The 22,180-nt window shown below is 40.9% G+C and overlaps 1 protein-coding gene across 2 annotated transcripts in view; it reads right to left on the reverse strand.

Moving 5' to 3' along the window:
- The window catches only part of YTHDC2 (YTH N6-methyladenosine RNA binding protein C2), a 75,379-nt gene extending 60,436 nt beyond the window's left edge, over window positions 1–14,943 (reverse strand). For both annotated transcript variants that reach the window (XR_009407143.1, XM_059416116.1), the window contains exons 1-4: window positions 14,559–14,943; window positions 13,015–13,105; window positions 3,977–4,173; window positions 2,429–2,628 (exon numbers count right to left, since the gene is read on the reverse strand). Coding sequence is in view for 1 of the 2 variants with exons in the window: in XM_059416116.1 (XP_059272099.1) it covers window positions 2,429–2,628; window positions 3,977–4,173; window positions 13,015–13,105; window positions 14,559–14,742 (672 nt within the window). In the remaining variant the exon portion in view is untranslated. The remainder of the gene's footprint in view (window positions 1–2,428; window positions 2,629–3,976; window positions 4,174–13,014; window positions 13,106–14,558) is intronic.
- Between the last annotated feature and the right edge of the window lie 7,237 nt (window positions 14,944–22,180).

The raw sequence follows: 22,180 nt of genomic DNA on the forward strand, positions 1-22,180 counted from the left end.
CTGCCTACTTGTGATCTCTCTCTGTCAAATAAATAAATAAAATCTTTATTAAAAAAAATTTTTTTTTTTAAAAAAAACAAATACATACTCCAAGTTTCTTACAAAAAATGCATGGAGAGTAGCAAGAGAACTAGAAATCTTTCACTTTCTATGTACTATTTTCCATAATGTTCGAATTTTACATAATGAACATGAACAGTGAACATGAAAATGCAAAAGGCAATTAACTTCCTAATGCTAGTAAAGGCAAGATGAAACTGGCTAATGATATGAACTTTAAATTCTGTTACATTTATATCCCAAAAAACAGACACATCAGTAAGTTTATTTGAACTCCTCAAATAAGATGTGATCATTTCTTAGGTGTAAACCCAATAAATTAATAGTTTCTTCTTGAAAAGCCATAATCAAATAATCCATTTCTAATTAAATTCTCAAGTATCGTCATACCTAATATAATTATATACATAATTGTGAAAATAAGCATACCTAATGCCCATATACAAAGATCATTTAGCAAGGATATTCAAATAATTTAAATGAAAACATAAATTTGTCATAACTTTCATAATCTCCCTTCAGTATATGTGCTGCCAAAGTGAGCTCTCGTAATCCCTGCTGAATATAATTAGAATGAGTACAATTAAAACCCACTGGCAAAACTTACTCTAACACTAAATCAACAACTGAACCAATTCTCTGGAATGACTCCATGGAATTCCAATTAATCATAAAAGGACTTACGCTAAAAAAAAAATCTTATATATTGTGCTCAGGTAAAAATTTCATTATGTTTTTCATTATCCAGTTTTAGAGGCTCATGTTTTAGGCATAGTTATACCTCTGTAAAAATGGCTAAGTCCTTCAAGTGAGTAAGTGGTAAACTTTATAGTCAACTTTGCCTCTACCCCCTTGCCTTACCTATGGACTAGGCTTATTACGCCAACCAATATGACCATAGGAAATGTTAAGCGATTGTCAAAAGCAAATTTATGTGTCCATAAAAGAATAGAAAAAATGTAAAATTATATTGACTATTCTATCTGAATCTATCAAAATTAAAGTAATTTTACTATTTTAATATGTGAACATGTAAAGAACATAAACAAGGTCAAATCACTATACCATACTTACTTCCAATCCATCACCCAATGAGGGAAATTGCGTACTGAAGCACTTTGATACTAAACATCCAAGTCAAACCGTCATAGTAATTCCATTCTAGAGCCAACTTTATTTTTTTTAACTGTATCATTAATATTAAGGAATCTCCTTCTACACCTGTCACGAAGCCCAGGCTGGGTTAACACGGATGAGTCCTAGAGGTAATTACACACGACTCTGGACTTTCTGGTTATAAGCACTGTCATTCTCTCTCTTCCTCAGCCAAAAACCCAGACTCCTGAGGCCTCAATCCCTGCCTCCCTATTCAAGGGAGATGCCGAAGCCAACGATGTAGGAGGCTTTCTCAGAGGAGAAGACGACTTTGTCTTTCCAGAAGACAAACCCTCTACTTTGTTTTATGAGACGGATAGCAACCCCAAACCACAAATAGGCTGGGACCTGCGCAGGCCTCAATGTCTACAGTCAACTTTATATTAACAAACCATTGTTAATACTGCTCTTAATTTAGCTGCTACATACAAAACACTGGTAGGCTCATTACAGACATCTCTAAACTTCACCGTAAATGGGAGCAATTATTAGCTCCATTTTACAAATGTGGGCTCTGGCTCACGGAGGTTACAAGACTAGCCTCGTCCATATCCCTTTATGCCCAATCATATGCCCCACGTCTATTTGTTTTTTTTAAGATTTTATTTATTTGACAGACAGAGATCACAATTAGGCAGAGAGGCAGGCAGAGAGAGAGAGAGGAGGAAGCAGGCTCTCTGCTCGGCAGGGAGCCCTATGCAGCACTCGATCCCAGGACGCTGAGATCATGACCTGAGCCTAAGGCAGCGGCTTAACCCACTGACCCACCCAGCCGCCCCATCTATTTAAACGAAGCCCCAATGTGCTAGCTTAAAAGTATTATTTTAAAACATTTCCTTTCTATAAACTCACAAAGTACACTCCCAGCAGTATTTCTAAAATAACTACTAAGTAACCAAAAGGGGCTTTTTTGGTTAAAATACATTCAGTACAAATTTGATATAAAACTATCCTGTGGAGGGGCGCCTGGGTGGCTCAGTGGATTAAGCCGCTGCCTTCGGCTCAGGTCATGGTCTCAGTGTCCTGGGATCGAGCCCTGTATTGGGCTCTTTGCTCAGCGGGAGCCTGCTTCTCTCTCTCTCTCTGCCTGACTCTCCACCTACTTGTGATTTCTCTCTCTGTCAAATAAATAAATAAAATCTTTAAAAAAAAAAAAAAAACTATCCTGTGGAATAAAATATTGTTTTCCGTAAAAAACAAAGAAAAAACAAACCTGCGTAGTCTTTCCAGAGCCAGTTTCTCCTACAATCAAAACTACTTTATTTTCTTTAATTATTTTAACAATTTCTTCTTGTTTCTCAAACACAGGCAGAGACTGCCTGAAAGAATCAAATTCCGATTCCCCTCTTTTCACTGGAATCTGAGGTATGCCATTGTTGAGTCGCCCACTTGTTTTGCTCATTTCCCGGTTTTCTTTGAAAATGAATAAAAGAACAAAAAAAATTATGGTCAGCAATGTTTAAAAAGTATACAAAACAAAGATATGTAATTTCCAATGTAATTCCATTCGAATGTTTCTTCTCTACTCAGTCTACATAAAGTTAGCGAGCAATGCACCACCGCTGTACTTCTACGCTTAATACTCTTTAAAAACAAGTTACAAATTTCGGTTATCAATCAAAAAGCCAATTTCTAAAAGTATTTCTGGTGCATAATGTTTACAAAGGAACAAAAATCAATCACTCTGTAACTAAAAATATAATGGGATTCTGATATCCTAAAAGAGTTTTCTTGCTTGCTTCTATCAATAACGACACAAAAAACTAAAATGGGAAACAACGTGCATAACAAGTCTTTTATGCACAATATGAAAACACATCGTGAAAAGAGTAATAGTCTGTATGTGTAAAGTTAAATATGTAAGACTATGTGATCATATAGAATACATATAAATATAAGGTCCTAATCTTAACAAATTTCCTTATTAAGAATTTGAGTCAGCATCTATATTTAACTAATGAGCAGACAGGAATAAAAAAGAGGCATGATGTGTTTTATATTCTTCACATTACTCAAAACATTTTCTTTAACTCAAAACATTTTTGTGGCCATGTATTTAGAACTTAAATTCCTTGCTATCTAGGACTATGTATTTTCTACACTGTGCAAACCTACTCCAACAGACAATGAAAATATTGCATATCTGTCACTTTAGGTAAATAATAATTTTCTAAGAAGTTATTTTTCCAAATAATAAAATTAAAACTTCATTTTATAACCTAAAAATATTATTTATCTATCTTCTGGCAAGTTAGTGTACTGAAGACTCTGTCCTCTTACCAGAAGCTAAAGCCCCAATTCAAAAGCTCACTGATTAGCATGTCTCAGCAGTGTAACATAGGAAAGTCCAAACTGTGGAGTCAAATCCCAGCTCTGCAGTGTAGTGGCTAGTTGAGTAGCCTTGAGTAAATTACTTAACTGCTCTGAACCCATTTAATCACCCCCGAAATAGAGGAAATTCTGGCCTTGGAAGGTTCTATGAGGCCCTATATAAAGAGTTTATCACATTGTCTAGCACACAACGGGTGCTCAATAGACAGCTGTCACTGTGACGCTTAAAGACTTGTCTAACTTCATCACACACCTTAACACTGCATGTCATTCCAAAAACTTCCACAGTTCTTTCTCATTTCTAACAGACGATTCAAACTGAGAAATCTTATTGCATCTTAGTTTTAAAAAAAAATAATAAATTTAAAATGGTAAAAGAACAGTCATCAAATAATAGGACAGACAAGGAAGCTCCCCAGAAAATACATACCAGCTTCAACTGCAAACACATTTCCTCTTTCTGTTTTAGGTAGAAGTTCAGTACGCTCTTTATTGGTGACAGGAAATCTCTGAATTAGGCTCCTAACAGCATGTTTTGTATTATGAGTCAAATTACAGGTCATCATTGCATGAGCTGTTTCTGATCCATCTTTCTTCTTCACAGTTAGGTATCTATTTGCTCCCTTTCTGAATATTAATAAAAATCATTTATTTACTACATAGAGTCAATTTGTTCACAAATGATGTATGCCTGCTTAGAAAACATGTCTCAAGTAAAACATTGAAAAAAATCAAAATGCTTTGGGAGAAGATGCTGAAAAGTCTATAAGAAGAGGGTTTGGTGCTGAAGTGGCCACAAGACCATGTTCAGTTAAAATCTCAAACTGCAGCAAATCCAGATTTTAAACCCCCCAAGTGGCTTACTTACCCACAAATGTTAAAGTCTGACTTAGCAGACTTCATGGTGGATGAAACATCACCAGTTGGAAGCATACAGAGGAGAAAACCAAACTCAACAACAGAATCTAAAAACACTAATAAAAAAGGTACAGTTCACGCCCGCTGAATGTTTCCACAGTATGCTGGTAATGTCGCATCCCATGAAAACCTGTTGAGAACCAAGCTTAGTGGCTGGACCAAAAAAGCATAAATCAACATTACTGATAAGTATTTTCACATGCATCTTGGGAAAAAGAAATTTTTCAAAGCCTTGGGCTCTCGCCTTCAATTACAAAGTCATTACCTGATACATCTTTATAACTGTTATCAAATTATTTGATGTAAGTGTATTTGTTGCTTCAATTGGTCCAGGACTGAAGACGTCTTTTATGACTTCTGTAGCTCCAAGAGTTTCAGGTACAATGTTAAACACACAGGAAGTCTTCAAATGTGTTTTTACTGATTTAAAAATGCATGTCCATAATCTAATACAATATAGTACTTGTAAAGCACTCAGGATCTAAAAGTATACCAACATGGATATGAATCCTAGTTCCACCACTTATCAGCTGTGGGACTATAAACAAATTATTTAATAGCTCTGACCCTAAGATAATAGTAATACCTGCCCCAAAGGATTACTCATGACTAAATATAAATATAAACGGCAAAATCTGTTACAAAGTAAGTATTAAATGAAGGAAAGCTATTATTACATAGTCTGGAAAAAAATAACTTTTTTTTTAAAGTTACCCAAAATATTTCATAAAACATTCTACCACTTGTTACTGTCACCAGCACATTACAGAAGTGAGCAACAAAACCACAAATACAATGAAAAGTACATGTATACTTTTCCTAATTTTCATAAGATTTAAAAAACTTTAACAATATTTTCACAGCAAAATCAATATCAAACTGGAGATTAACCTATACAGTTTGAGCTGTCTAAGCCTTAAGTGAGACTTTTGAGTTACCAAGATTTTTAATTTCTAGAAACTTTATGGAATGCTTTAATGAATTATTAAGTGTTCAGAACTATCTAATCTATTCCTTAACAAGCTCTTAGTGATCTTTAAATTATGACATAAAAGTGAAATAACTAAATTTAATCTGATCTAAGAATTTTGGTTATTTCTATGGTAAATTAAGAATGACTGGATTCTAGAGATGATTTCTGCAGTAGGTTCTTCTCCCACGGACCTTTCTGAAAACTCAGCACAATCATTATAGGCACAATTATTCACTCCCCTCCTGTGCCATTTATTTCATAAAACTTTCAACTACAGAAGGCAAGAAGTGTCCTGGAATGAATGAGCACTACAGCCAAGAGCCAGGAGTCTTGTGTTCAACTAACTAGCTATGTGATTAAAAATTTTATTCCTCTCACACCATACACAAGTTAATTTAAAAATCTCTACTGTATCTATCAGTTCCAAGAGGCTTTAATTTTCTTGAAAACTGTCTCTGGAAAGTTCTGCCGTATTTTACCTTTAACTAATTTTATTTCATTCATTCATTCAATCATTCATCATATATTGAGCACCTACTGTATGACAAGCACTATGCTAGAAGCTGGGATTACAAAGTTGAGTAGAATATACTCTCCTCACAAGCTCACAACTAAAATGGGTCAGATTCAAACTTTCCTAACATAAGCTGCCTGCTAATAATACAGCATTTAAGTACAAAAATAACTTCAAAGTAAGCATGTGTGAGTACTTGGCCATTACCATTTAAAATTTACTGAATTCATTTTGAACACAGATGGTAGGGTAGAAAGATATAATCAACTTGATAGTTTTTATATTTCAGGAAGATTCTACTTGTGGCTCCTAGTGCTCTCATTCCTGCCACATTCAGCACCACTGACAGTGGTAAATGATAAAAAGATTAGTGAATTGTTCAATAAAATATTTGTCTTGTTGTGAGGATGAAAACATTCAACACACCAAAGATTTGTCCTACTTTGTAAACTAACACACTGAGATCTCATTATGCTTTCATTCCGAAGTGGCACTACTCTGAAGAAAACCGTTAGGAGACTCCTTTTCAAAGCAAAATTAACTAGAAACTAGCTGCACAATGCTGAATAAATTAATGTCACAATTTTTTCAAAATAAAATTCAAGCTCCACGTGTGATTTTTAAACATAAATGTGCTAATATTACAGGCAAGAACATAGCATCTAACTTTCAAAGTGTAAAAGTAATCAATACATGCTATCAGAAAGTTTGGCATTTCCATGACTTCTTCCTTTTTATTTTTTTTTATTTTTTTTAAAGATTTTATTTATTTATTTGACAGGAAGAGAGAGATCACAAGTAGGCAGAGAGGTAGGCAGAGAGAGAAGGCAAGGCAGGCTCCCTGCTGAGCAGAGAGCCCAATATGGGGCTCGATCCCAGGACCCTGAGATCATGACCTGAGCCGAAGGCAGAGGCTTAACCCACTGAGCCACCCAGGCTCAGGACTTCTTCCTTTTTAAGAAAAACTATTAACTCATCAAATTTGATGCAATTTTAATATTAATTTGTCAATTGATACAGCACGTTACTGAACATTTACCTCAAATAGAACCATATGCCTTAGTATTCTCCACTCTCCTAATCTGTAAACAGTTGAAAAAATCAGCTAGGGGAATGTCCACAATAGCCAAACTATGGAAAGAACCTAGATGTCCATCAACAGATGAATGGATAAAGAAGATGTGGTATATATACACAATGGAATACTATGCAGCCATCAAAAGAAATGAAATCTTGCCATTTGCAACAACATGGATGGAACTAGAGCGTATCATGCTTAGTGAAATAAGTCAAGCGGAGAAAGACAATTATCATATGATCTCCCTGATATGAGGAAGTGGTGATGCAACATGGGGGCTTAAGTGGGTAGGAGAAGAATCAATGAAACAAGATGGGAGGGAGACAAACCATAAGTGACTCTTCATCTCACAAAACAAACTGAGGGTTTCTGGGGGGAGGGGGTTTGGGAGAAGGGGGCTGGGGTTATGGACACTGGGGAGGGTATGTCCTATGGTGAGTGCTGTGAAGTGTGTAAACCTGGCGATTCACAGACCTGTACCCCTGGGGATAAAAATATATGTTTATAAAAAATAAAGAGTTTAAAAAAAAAAATCAGCTAGGGGGCACCTGGGTGGCACAATAGGTTAAGTGCCCAACTCTTGGTTCCGGTTCAGGTCATAATCTCAGGGTCATGGGGCTCCGTGCTGGGCATGGAGTCTGCTTGAGATTCTCTCTCTCCCTCTGCCCCTCCCCTTACCCCCTGCTCATGCACGTGCACACGCACACTCTACCTCTCCCTCTGCCCCTCGTCCATGCACCCGCACCCTCTCTCTCTCTAATAATCCTTTTCTTAAAAAAAAAAATAAGCTAAAGAGCCAAAATCTGAGATGACAATGTAAGAAGCTCACAGCCACCAAGGAGCTAAATGTCTCAAAAAATAATCCACATTCATACGATGCCTTACAGATGCATAATTTCCTATTTCCTTAATTTATACTTCCTTTAGGCAGAAAGATGCAAAGACCTAACTCCAAACCATTTTCTTCCCAATACTATAGAATAGAATTGTAAATTTATTGAAGTTTATATCACACTAATTTGTACTTTCTTCTGTGATTATGTGGAAATTAATAAACCAATCAGTTAACTCTGTCACTAAAGTTGCTCTCATGTCATGGACACTATGATGGTGGCACACTGGTTCATTCTGTGACTTTGGACTATGAACAACTTAAAGGCGAGATCTATCTAATATTTCCATTTTAACTTCTCACAGCTCCTAGGACATTACTGTGCCCCTATAAACAATCAAAAAGTAATGAAACATTAACTATGTTCAAATCCTGGCTCTGCCCCTTGCTAGCTATGTGCTCTTGGGAAAATTACTTAATGTCTCCAACCCCGAACTGCCTCACCTATTAGACAGATACCAGATGTTATTAATAGAATCTACTGATTAAGATTACTGTCAGCATTAACTAATCTACTTAAAGCCTCTAGCACAAGGTCTGCTGCATAAGAGTACTTAATGAACATGAATTGTCACTATTATTACTATTGGGCATTGTAGGCTGTTTCTTTTCAATGGATGCCCAAAAAGTAAGTAAGACACTTAAGTAACTTTTAACCAATTTTTACTATTTGAAGTAGGGGCAGAAAAAGAAAAGTGCAGTACATAATCTTCCCAGACAAGAGGCAATAGAGGTAGGAACCTGAATCTGAAAAGGGGGGCTTTCTTACAGGGTAGAGACTTGCAGTCAGAGTGACTAGAACACATGGATACCTAGGAAGCAGGAATGTCAGCAATCACAGGGTAAGAAACCTGTACCTGGAAAACCTATTTCCACGTACTTCATAGTTTCTCTTTCCACAAGTCTTTAACAGAATTCATTTGGTAAATTTCATTTTGTGTAACTAAGACTAGAAAGAACAGGAAAAGAAATTCTGTTCTGTTCATGAGCAAGTCAGAGACTCAGAAAAGTGTGCTCTTAAAATGAAAACTCAGATTTCAGTTGGGGAAAAACGGAAACAAATTATAAGGAGGTGAAATTTTAGTATGGAGAAGCTTGCCAACAATTTCAAACAAAACTTTAGGCTACACTAAAGAGCACAATATGAGGACATTACTCCAACAAGAGAATTTTCACCCAAAGATGAGCAATTATAAAAAGTAATCCACAGGGGCGCCAGGGTGGCTCAGTGGGTTAAAGGCTCTGCCTTCGGCTCAGGTCATGATCCCAGGGTCCTGGGATAGAGCCCCACATCGGGTTCTCTGCTCAGCGGGGAGCCTGCTTCCCCCACCCCCCTCTTTGCCTGCCTCTCTGCCTACTTGTGATCTCTGTCAAATAAATAAATAAAATGTTAAAAAAAAAAAAAGTAATCCACAACAAGTAATCAATTGCAAAATCTGTCCAACTCTTCAGGAGGAAAGGAAAAACAAAATCCAGCACACATGGTTCAATTTTGGAAAGAAAGAAGAGCAAAAAGGAGAAAGTGATGAGAAAAAATAAGTGTCAACTTTCACACAGTAAGCCTAGAATCTATTCTCAGACCTTGTAAGATGCTCAAAATAAACTACAGAATCTGAACTAAAACAAAGAGACTTAACTCCTTCATACTTTACATTTAAGAAAACGGGCCCTGAAAGTTAAGGGCCATGATAAAAGAAGGAGAAGGAGGCAGTAAGACACAGGGAGTCAAATCCAACTTGCCTTCCTCTTCCTCCACACCAGGCTTTCTCTCAAATACATATTAAGAAACCATGATACCAGGTACAAAAGGTGGGGGGGGGGGGGGGGAAAAACTAAGGAAGTGGGGAAAAAAATCCTCTACTCCATGGTGAACAAAAGAACCCATAAAAACGGGCACCTGGGTGGCTCAGTCAGTTAAGCGGCTGCCTTCGGCTCAGGTCATGATCCAGGGTCCTGGGATTGAGTCCCACATTGGGCTCCCTGCTGCTTCTCCCTCTCCCTCTGCCTGCCACTCTGCCTACTTGTGCTCACTCTCCATCTCCCTGTCAAATAAATTTTAAAAATCTAAAAAAAAAAACAAAAAAATGTAAGTCAGGTACAAATTCTCATGTAAGTGAAAAGAAAGGATACAAGAACCACATTCAAAGTTCTTCATATACATGAAAAGAAGAAAAGGCATTTGAAAATCACAAGGACCACTAGATAAACATTGTACTACCTTTAATCAAAGATAAAAATGGGAGGGAAAGTGCTAGGACATTCCCTAGAGGGTTTGTAGAGCACGAGGAATAGTGACTAGGGTCTAGAGGAGAAGGCAGGGTTGGCTGGCTTCCCTCAGCATCTTTTTTCCTCTCTCCTTTCAGTGTTTCCTCATCCACTTTTTTTTGTCCTGATAACTTCTATCTTGCACTCTCACCTGCCCCAGGTTTCTCCATTTGGGACCATCCCTTAAACAATCGTGCTACTGGAAGAAGCAGATGTCATCCATTCTAAGGGACTGCTATTCTAAGGGTAATCTCTAAACGTCATTTCCATGTTAACTGTTCAGAATTCGACCACAGAAATGATGGAGCTACAGAACTGTGTCTTTACAACAAATGCTTTCAGACAACCTCTTAGCAGCAACTCTTAACCCAAACAACAATGAAAACTAGAAGATTTCTTTAAGTCTGCATTGTAAAAATTAATAAAGGGAAACCTCCCTAAGTGGAACCACACTAATGCAAAAGGGATGTGAGAAACAGAGACTGGTAGGACAAGCCCAACTACTCATGTCAGTTACAGGAAGAATTGTCTACTACAGACCCAGCTGAGGAGCCTCAAGAGGAAAGAAACTTGGGGGCACCTGGGTAGCTCAGTTGGTTAAGTCTGGTTAAGATTCAATCAGTCTGACTCCTGATTTCAGCTCAGGCCATGATCTCAGGGTTGTGGGATCAAGCCCTGTGTTGAGTTCCATGCTGGGTGTTGAGCCTGCTTAAGATTCTCTATCTCCCTCTCCCTTTGCCTCTACCCCTTTCCCTCCCACTCGGGGGTGGGAGGGCAGGGAGGAAAGAAAAGAAAAGGAGCTTCCACTATAGGCCTCAACAGGAAAGCTTTATATTGCTGCTGCTTCTTCTACAAGAAATCAACCATCCCTGAAACCCAGCCAGTGAGAAACTGTCATCACCCTTCTGGCTTCTAACTTTTGTTCAGAACAACCCCTACCAACTTCCTCCTCCTCCACAAAATCATGCTCCTCTCTTTTCTTTGTTGGACTAGCAGATGGTTTTGTAGTAGCTTACTTGTCCCAGCCTGCAACCCCCTACTTCCAAAGAAACACACCTCTTGCTCGCAAAGTAACTGGCAGTTTTATTTCTAAGGTTAAAGGCAGCAACTACATTTGTCAGGAAAGCCTGACTACATGGACATGAATCTATTTCTAGTATTTATTTATTTTACTGTGAACATCCATGGTTACCAGAAGAAATATTGTAATTAAATGTAATGCCTGTACCTTATGAGGGGTATTACATAACATATTTCAAATATACCCTAAAATGTCTCTAAAATCTGAATCTCAAAATCCACTTGTTCCAAGTGTTTTTGGTTAAAGGATTATGGCTCCGTACTCTTTTCATTGCGAGTGCAGTATTTAACTTATCCAGATGACTATGATATGGGCATGCCCAAAATCTACCACTGTTTTCCAGTCCTGGCCTCAGTGATGTTCAAAATATACGTTCACCTAAGCTAAAGCCCATCTTCCTCTAATGTATCATTGTGGGCATTCAAAAGCCAGACATTCCTACATCAGATACTTTCCTCTTAGGACTTGTCCTGCTGTTTGTTACAAATACTGACCTCATAATCTTTTGTTTTCTCTCTTCTTAACCTAAACCCTGGTAAACTGAAATTTTATCTTTCTTCCCCATCCCTGGTTCTTAACCAGAGGTCATTCTGCTCCCCCAAGAAACACTCTGGCACTGTCTAGAGGCATTCTGGGTTGTTAAAATGGTGGGTGGAGTTGCTCCTCTGGATAAGGTTAGATATACTACAATACACAAGGCAACCCTCCAAAATAATTGTCCAGTTTGAAATGTTAGTAGTGCCAATATTGAGAAACCCTGCTATATATAGCAATCCCATCATTCTTATCCCCAAAATGAAATTGTTCCACGTAATTTTAAAATTGAGCCCTTCGAATTGGATAGTTCAAATGACTTTTTCTCTCTGTGGTCAGTGGTCCTCAAATATAGGACCATTTTATTTAGTCAGTTTTTTTTTTTATTTTATTTATTTGACAGACAGAGATCACAAGTAGGCAGAGATGCAGGCAGAGAGAAAGTGGGAAGCAGGCTCCCCGCCCAGCAGAGAGCCCATACGGGGCTTGATCCCAGGAGCCTGAGATCATGACCCGAGCCTAAGGCAGAGGCTTTAACCCACTGAGCCACCCGGGCACCCCTATTTAGTCATTTTTAATCACCAGATTCTTAAGCTGATAGGAAAGAAAACAATGATTATGTATTCTAAAGTTACCATTACAGTATAGTAACATTAAAAGAAAGAGTTCTGTAGGGGCGCCTGGGTGGCTCAGTTTGTTAAAGCCTCTGCTTTCAGCTCAGGTCATGGTCTCAGGGTCCTGGGATCCAGCCCCGCATCGGACTCTCTGCTCAGTGGGGAGCCTGCTTCCTCCTCTCTCTCTCTCTCTGCCTGCCTCTCTGCCTACTTGTGATCTCTGTCTAATAAATAAATAAAATCTTTAAAAAAAAAAAAAAAGAAATAGTTCTGTAAATAATTGTACTTATTATCTTTAGTCCATCCATTTTTTTTTTAAAAAAAGGAGACTAGTTTCTACGAAAAAAGAAAACATTTTCCTCCAGCAAGCAACTTAAACTTTTAAACTATTTTTCTTACACTTTAAATTTTACTTTTTTTTTTTTTAAACCCCTAACGGAAACCGCAAAGAGCTGAGTTTGGTACAGACATAAATCAGTTTATCTACAATATAATTAAGGATGTGAATCTAAAACAGTAGTGACTACTTAAATGGAGTCAGGAACATTTCTCTTTTTTGGTAAATAATTATGTTTAAATAAGAAAAGCTATCAGCTTACCCTTTACTTTTAGAGACCAAACCAAGAGATTGACTCAATCGATGAATAAAGGCTCTTTCAGTGCTGGTCAAAGAGGAAGGAAATTCCATTTCTACATGAAAAAAAAAAAAAAAAAACATACACACACACACACAAAGGACCATTTGGGAATACACAATTTTCTATAAAGGTGCTTCAATAAACATACAGATATAAAATATGAAAAAAATGGGCCCCTGTGTGGCTCAGTCAGTTGAGCACACGACTCTTGATTTCTGCTCCAGTCATGATCTCAGGGTTGTGTACTGAGTTCTGAGTGGGGCTCCATGCTGGGCATAGAGTCGGCTTCAGATTCTCTCTCTCCCTCTCTCCTCCCCTCCCCCAATAAGCATTCTTTAAAAAAAAAACAAAAAAAAAAAAAACCCTGTAAGCATATGTGATTTTATGTGAAAAGTCATTTTCACATTCTGTGAAAAGGTCATTTTATGTGTGAGGTAGTGATTAATTCAACTAACTGCTGAATGTCTACCAGAGTTACCATATTAGTAAAAATTAAATCTAAATGTGATAGAGGTCTCTCCTGTTCACCAAAGATTACTCCTCTTATTTGTACTGGAATGTTCAATTTGGTAAGATAACTAACTATGAACCTATTTTCCTAATTTAACTTAGTTGAGTCCTGACTTGCTTAATTCACAAAAGGTTCGTTTCCTTCTGCAATGAGCGATGCTCAAGCATTATAAATGCTCAACGTCAAACTCCATTGTTTTTGCTTTCAAAACTGTCTAGAATTAATATTTCACTATCGCAGAGGGGACGTGTTGCTTTCCTATTGCTGAGGCTTTGCTTACGGCAAACGGACTCTACCCAAGTCATTGCCTGTTCTGGACTGTAAGGTTCCAAAGTCAAGGGCCTCCTTCCTAGGCCAGCATGGACTGGTTGGACACTATGTTGTACAGATCACCGCGGGTGGGCTGCGGGTTCTGCACCGGTTGACCCAAGGCAAGGAGCTTTCTATCGTTAAGGGGTGTGAAAGACGTTTCATCCACTAAAACCGGTTTAATCTTTTTCGGTATTTAAGCGTGATGCTTTCGGGATTTCAACCAAAGAAATTGGTTGAAATACATATTGCCAATGCATTTTTTCGTCTGATGTCCTCTGCTCTCCTGCTGTAGCTTAAACGTGCCTCAGCTAAGGCTACCTTAATCTCCTTTTAAAAAGGGAAGGGGGAGGATCAATGTGGCTTCGACGCCCCCAAGCTGCCTGCCTGCAGGCCTCTCTCTGGGGGAAAGAAACGCGTGTCCTGCAGGGGAGCAACGCGTCTCTCTCCACCTTCCGACTCATGCCAGGCGAGTGCTTCAGCCGTGCAGATATGCAGGACACCGTGCCTCCCACCCAGCACTACGAAGCGCGCCCCGGGCCCGCCGTGGAGGCCGGCTCCAGTGCGCCGCGGGCCCGGGGGCGGCCCAAGCCTTCCCTCCCCGCTCGGAGGCGGCCCCTCTACACCGCGGGTCCCGGCGTGGGGGAGGCGGGGCAGCCGGCGGGGTCCCCGTCGGGAACCTCACCTCTCTGGTCCCCGTATCGGAAGCGCTCCAGAGCGATATTGACCGCGATCTTCACCTCCTCGTCTATACGAATGTCCTTCAGCCCCCTGGCCCGGCCCCCGCCCCCAGGGCCGCACGGAGCTGGGCCGCCCCCGCCGCCCCCAGGAGCGGGCGGCCGCGGGGAGACGCTGCTCGGCCTGGACATGGCCCTGAGAAGTTCTCCCCGCGGGGGAGCGGCCAGGCCTGCGGGCGTTCGGTCAATGACAGGGACGGACGGCCACTGCCGGGACTGGACCGCTCCGCAGGCGGCCTGAGCCGGGCCGGGGTCAGCAGAAACCCACCCCGTCACCACAACAGCCGAGGAGGCGCCGGCGCCACAGAGAGCCCGGGCGAAGCGAAGAGCGCGGGCGTGATGACGTCACCAGGGCAGCGGACGCCGGTGACCTCAGCGCGTCGGTCGCTCCTCGCCTCTCCGCCGCTGCCTGCCTGTGTCGCGGCCCCCACGCAGCCCATTCTCTCCGTCCTTCCCCGTCCGCACCTTCGCACCGAGGGGCTCCCATGCCTCCTTTTATTCTTTCCTTAAATCCTTCATTAATTATTTCGGTGAGCCTGTGTGGGCTCCCGCTGTGTGCCCGGCAGGCACCACGCCACCACGTACGTAGGTGTGGGACCAGGTGTGTGACGCGGATTCTGCCCTCAAGGAGTTCACATTCCGGTGGGGGTAGAGTTGCCCGATGTAGCGCGCAAAAAGGCAGGATGCCCCCTTTTATTTGCATTCAGATAACGAATAGGTTTTTAGAATTTCCTATGCAATATTTGGGAACACGTAGTAAAAAAACAAAAAACCCTTATTCTACTGAAATGCAAGCTTAACAGAGCACTGTATTTTATGTGGCGACCCTAAATGGGGGACTCTTTTGTTTTGGAAGTCAAAGAGGATTATGAGAATCTGCTCTTCCTTGCGTACATTTCCACTGACATAAACCTAATCCTAGCCACCCTAACTGCTTCCACTCTGGTCTTTCCATGATCCATTCTGCAAAGAGCAACCAGAGTGATCCTTTTAAAAATATAAGCCTGATGGGGGCATCTGGGTGGTTTAGTGGGTTAAACTCCTGCCTCTAGCTCAGGCCCTGATCCCAGAGTCCTGGGATTGAGCCCCACATCAGGTTCCATGCTCGGCAAGGAGTCTGCTTCTCCCTCCCCTTCTGCCCCTTTCCCCTGCTCATGTTCTCTCCCTCTCTCTCAAAATAAATAAAATCTTCTTTTTCCGCAAGATTTTATTTATTTGACACAGAGAGAGATCACAAAAAGGCAGAGAGACGGGGGAAGCAGGGTCCGCACGAAGCAGAGTCTGATGCGGGACTCGATTCCAGGACCCTAAATCATGACCTGAGCGGAAGGCAGAGGCTTAACCCACTGAGCCATCCAGTTGCCCCTCAAGATATATGAAATCCTAAAAAGATAAAAATATAAGCCAGATAGGCTAACACTCCTACATAAAACACTCCAGTAACTCCCTATTCCAACTACTAAAAACCCACAATTTTTTTTGAGATTTTGTTTATTTATTTGACAGAGTGAGTGTGCAAGCACAAGAAGGTGGAGCAGCAGAGGGAGAGGAAGAAGCAGGCTCCCCATGAAGCACGGAGCCTGAAGCAGGGCTCCATCTCAAGACCCTGGAATCATGACCTGAGCCTAAGGCAGATGCTTAATGGACTGAGCCTCCTAAGCACCCTAAAAACCCACAATTTTTTACCAGGACCCTCAAGACACTACTGAGCAGGCCTCTGCCCTACCTCCCTGAATCTCATCTTCCTCACTTTCAGCGCTCACAGGCTGTTTTCTTGCCCGTGAACACACCCAAGTTCACTACCATCAAGGGAAATTTCCAGTTGCATAGTTTCCTCCTGCCCAAGACAATCTTCCTCCTAGTACTTCCTCATCATTTAAGACAAGATTCTATCCCTTACCTAGACAGGCTCTCCCACATCAATCCATTATGATTTACCACTGCTTTAAATTATTTAGTTTATTTATTTATAATTTGCTCTTTTCACTAGACTATAAACTCAAGAGCCAGAACCTTTTTTATCTTGTTTGTCAGTTTCACCAGCAGCTAAAACTGCAGAAACATAAAAACAAATATTCATTGGTTGGCCATATTTTAGAATCTGGAATCAGGACTGATCATCTCCACCCTCTAAAAACTTGCTTTGTAATCCTTGAGCTCCTAATCTCTTTGGGGCAGCAAAGGGAGAGAGAATCCCAAGCAGGCTCTACAAACAGCACAGAGCCTGAGGCAGGGCTCGATCCCACTATCCTGAGAGCATGACGTGAGCCAAAATCAAAAGTGTGACACTCAACCAACTGAGCCCCTGAGGGGGGTTTTGACTTGTAGTTCCCTGATGATGAGTGACACTGAGCATTTTTTCACGTGTCTGTTCACCATCTATCTGGTTGTCTTCCTTGGAAAAAATATCTGTTCATGTCTTCTGCCTGTTGCAGAAATAGGTTCTATATTCTGGCCCCAGCACAGATATCACTGAACCGTGTGAACATTTACTACTACCTTGATCTCTGTGTATCATAATTTCCTTAGCTATGCCAATATAATATCTGTCGCTAATTAAGAGCCCAGGGCGCTCGGGGCACCTGGGTGGCTCAGTGGGTTAAAGCCTCTTCCTTCAGCTCAGGTCCTGATCCCAGGGTCCTGGGATCGAGCCCCACATCAGGCTCTCTGCTCAGCGGGGAGCCTGCTTCCTCCTCTCTCTCTGCCTGCCTCTCTGCCTACTTGTGATCTCTGTCTGTCAAATAAATAAATAAAATCTTTTTTTTTTTTTTTAAAGAGCCCAGGGCACTGTCTTTATTTTCCCAAGCTTCACAAAACCATATGAAGTAGTTATATCACCTCGTGATACAGATAATACAGATGAAGAAGCAGGCTGCATGAGATTAAAATAACTGACCTGGCTGCCTGGGTGACCTCTGCCTTTGGCTCGGGTCATGGTCCCAGGGTCCTGGGATTGAGTCCCGCGTCGGGGACCTGCTTCCCCTTCTCTCTCTGCCTGCCTCTCTGCCTACTTGTAATCTCTTTCTCTGTCAAATAAGTAAATAAAATCTTTTAAAAAAATAATAAAATAAAATAACTAACCCAAGGCCATGCTACTAGTAACGAATGAGGTAGAGATAGAAAGCTGGCCCAGGCTATGATGAAGCCCAGCTTCATTCCGAGACAAAACAGATAGTAGATAATATCTGAGCATACCAAGTATGTAGTGAGAAAACATTTTATAATGGATCAGGCGCATAACTGTTTTCAATCTTATCCCATAACAACAGAGTTCCAGCAATTATTGGTTTGACCATTTACTCTAACCTTCAGATTTCCCCTCTGTAAATAGGTATATTTAATACTCTTAGGATGGGGATGCCTGGGTAGCTCAGATAGTTAAGCATCTGCCTTTGGCTCAGGTCATGATCCCAGGGTCCTGGTATGGAGTCTCATGTCAGGCTCCCTGCACAGCAGAGAGTCTGCTTCTCCCTCTCTCTCTCAGTCTCTCACCCTGCTTGTGCGCTCTCTCTCTCTCACTTTCTCTCTCCCTAATAATTAGAATCTTTAAAAAAAATACTCATAAGATGGTTGTGACTATGTTATAATATGTAAGTATCAAGCATTGACTTCATGCTGTGTTCCTTTTTTCACTCTTTCCTTTCTTTTTGTGTGTGTGTGTGGGGGGGGGGGGTTAGGTCTATTTATTTTTCTCAGTTATCTCTGCACCCAACATGGGGCTTGAACTCCCAACCCCAAGATCAAGAATTGTAGATACTGACTGAGCCACCAGGCACCCTGTCATTCATTTCCTTTCCTTTTAAATGAATAACTAAATGCTTGTATTGCTGATGCTGATGTATAGAACACATTCATCCAAATTAAAAAAAAAAAATACTTGGGGCACCTGGGTGGCTCAGTCCATGGGACGTCTGCCCCAGCTTGGGTGGTGATCTCGGGGTCTAGGGATTGAGCCACACATTAGACTCCCTGCTCAGCGGGGAGCTTGCTTCTCCCTCTCCCCCGCACCTCCCCCCCCAATTCATGCTCTCTCTCTCTCGCTATCTCTCTCAAATAAATGAATAAAATCTTTTAACAAAAAGAGAATACTTACCTAAAGTTAGATAACACTAAATCTTAAGGTTAATCAGCTCTACATTCTCTGGTATTTTCCCAAACGCCCGAAAATTTCTGAGTTCTTGAGGTGAAACACTGCAATTCTACTTTTTACATATGCTTCAGAGAAAAATGAAAGTAGGGAAGGTATAGAATATTCACAAATGATGTCAAGTTATTCTTTGCATAGACTAGACCAAAAGCTTTTGTCCTTCTTTTTACCACTTAAAGTTGTGTGGTCTCATGCAATGATTTAATCTCTCTACCCACAAAAAGGATATGATAACACCTAGGGCACAGTGTTCTTATGGGGATGAAATGAGATTACATTACTTTTACACAGATGAAGTTCTTACCACAATTCCCAACTCATGACTCAGCTGTTTGGTATATTTAGATGCTTCTCAGTTCACCTGACAGAAAACCCAAGCCCAAAAAAGGCCCAAAGGAAGGACATTTCTTGTCTTCTAACAAGAAGTCTACCAGTAGGGTGGTTCCAGGACCAATCATTTCAACATGGCACACCAATGCCTTCAATCATCCAGCATCTGTCCAGCTTACCATTCTGTCATCTTTAGTGTCCACCACTCCCCCTCTTGGTTGCAGCTCTAAAGTAATCACATCATAACTCGCCACCAAAGATAAGTGCCCATTGTCTGATGTCTTCTTTTAAGAGAGAGAGAAAAACCTTCCCAGAAGCTCCAGAAATAGACATCCTTACATCTCTTACCCAGAACATGGTTAATGTCCTAGTCCCAAAAAGGAAGGAATGGGATTGCCATGAGAGGTCCCGTCTTTCCTAAAGCAGATATCACCCAGAAGAGAGTAGACAGGACTGGGGTTCTCTTGGCAAGTAATAAAGGATGGAGAATGGCTGTTGGATAGCCACAAAGGGTATTATAATAGTCTTCAGTGATGGTCACCCAATATTTCTGGTTTTCTTCCTTTCCAGATGGATAACAGAATTGTATTTCCTGGTCCCCTTAGAGCTGGGTGGGAACATACCATTAGCTCTGGCAAATGCATAGTGAGTTGAAGTGGTATGTGTCACTTTCCTGTTGTCTCCATTTTTCACTGTAATTAACCGCAAATAAGTAGCAAAACATGTACAATAAAGAAACTGAATTATCTGATGCTAATTGATTGATTTAAACAACCAAAAACTACATAAGAACATGCTCAGAAAAATTAAAGATCTACATGAACAAAAAGGTATACAGTATTCAGAAACCAGAAAACTCAATAACGTTAAGATATCAGTTGTTGGGGCGCCTGGGTGGCTCAGTGGGTTAAGGCCTCTGCCCAGAGTGCTGGGATCGAGCCCCGCATCGGGCTCTCTGCTCATCAGGGAGCCTGCTTCCTCCTCTCTCTCTGCCTGCCTCTCTGCCTACTTGTGATCTCTGTCTATCAAATAAATAAATAAATAAATAAATAAAATCTTTAAAAAAAAAAAAAAGATATCAGTTGTTGGCGCCTGGGTGGCACAGTTGGTTAAACATCTCCTTCCACTCAGGTCATGATTCCAGGGTCCAGGGATCAAATCCTTCATCAGGCTCCCTGCTCATCCGGGAGCCTACTTCTCCCTCTCCCTCTACCCCTCCCCGACCCCACTCATGCTTGCTCGCTTGCGCACTCTCTCTCTCGCTCTCTCTCTCTCAAATAAATAAATAAAATCTAAAAATTAAAAAAATATATATCAGTTTTCCTCACCTTGGTCTACAAATTCAACACAATCCCTATCAGAATCCCAGCATATTTTTTCTCTCTCCTTTTTTTTTTTAAGATTTATTTATTTCAGAGAGAGAGCAGGGGCAGGGGGAGAGAGACAGAGAGAATCCTCGAACCAACTCCCCACTGAGCACAGAGCCTGACACGTACCTTTGTATTGATCGAGCTGTTATGTACAATGCTAAGACATGGAAGCAACCTGTGTCCATCGGTAGACAATGGATAAGGAAGGCTCAATCCCAGACCTCTGAGATCATGACCTGAACCAAAATCAAGAGTCAGACACTTAATGGACTGAGCCCCCCAGACATCCCCTAGCAGGTTTTTTTTTTTTTTTTTAATTAACGAGTTGATTCTTCATACTGAAATGCACTAGAATGGCCAAAAGAATATGGAAACAGAAAAAAAAGTTTGAGGACCAACACTACCTGATTTAAAGACTTATTACAGGGGCACCTGGATGACTCAATCAATCAAGCATCTCTAAGTCTTGATTTCAGCTCAGGTCATGATCTTGGCATTGTGAGATCAAGCCCTGAGTCAGACTCCATGTTAGGTATAGAGCCTCCTTGGGATTCTCACTCTCTCTCTCCCTCTGCCCCTCCCCCAACTCATGCACAAGATCTCTCTCTCTCTCTCCCTCTCTCTCTGATAAATAAAATCTTTAAGGGACACCTGAATGGCTCAGTTGGTGGATCGTCTGCCTTTGGCTCAGGTCATGATCGCAGGGTCCTGGGATCAAACCCCACATGGGGCTCCCCGCTCAGCAAGGAGTCTGCTTTTCCCTCTCCCTCTGCCCTTCTCCTCACTCATGCTCTCTCTTTCTCTCTCTCTATCTCTCTCTCAAATAAATACATAAATAAAATCTCTTTTTAACAAAAGATTCCACATATAAGTGAAATCATATTGTATCTTTCTCTGTCTGACTTACCTCACTTAGCATAATATCCTCTAGGTCCATCTATGTTATCACAGATTGCATTCTTTTTTTTAAGACTGAGTGATATTCACATATATATGAATATATATGAAGATAGATAGATAGATACCACTTCTTCTTTATCCATTGTCTATAGATGGACACAGGTTTCTTCCATGTCTTGGCATTGTACATAACAGTTCGATAAATACAGAGGTACACATATCTTTTCAAAAAAGTGTTTTCATTTTCTTTGGGCACCAACAATGGAATTATGGACTGCACAGTAAGTTCTTTCTTTCTTTCTTTCTTTTTTCTTTTTGAGACTTTATTTATTTATTTGAGAGAGAGAAAGAGAGAACATGTGTGTACAAACAAGGAGAGGGGCAGAGGGAAAGGAAGAGGGACAAGGAGATTCCTGGCTGAGCAGGAAACCCAGCGCGGGCTCAATCCCAGGACCCTGGGACCATGACCTGAGCCAAATGCAGATGCTCAACTGAGCCATCCAGGTACCTCTGGCCTGTATGGCAGTCCTTTTTTGATCTGGTTTGGTTTTTTGTTGTTGTTGTTGTTTTGTCTGTAGGTTGCCTGCTTTTTTTTAATCTTTATTTTTTATTTTTTATTTTTTTAAAAAACATATAATGTATTTTTATCCCCAGGGGTACAGGTCTGTGAATTGCCAGGTTTACACACTTCCCAGCACTCACCATAGCACATACCCTCCCCAATGCCCATAACCCCAGCCCCCTCTCCTGACCTCCCCTCCCCCCAGCAACCCTCAGTTTGTTTTGTGAGATTAAGAGTCACTTATGGCTTTTTCATAACGGG

Source organism: Mustela nigripes, chromosome 12 (assembly GCF_022355385.1).
Source record: "Mustela nigripes isolate SB6536 chromosome 12, MUSNIG.SB6536, whole genome shotgun sequence".
NCBI classification, from domain to species: Eukaryota; Metazoa; Chordata; class Mammalia; order Carnivora; family Mustelidae; genus Mustela; species Mustela nigripes.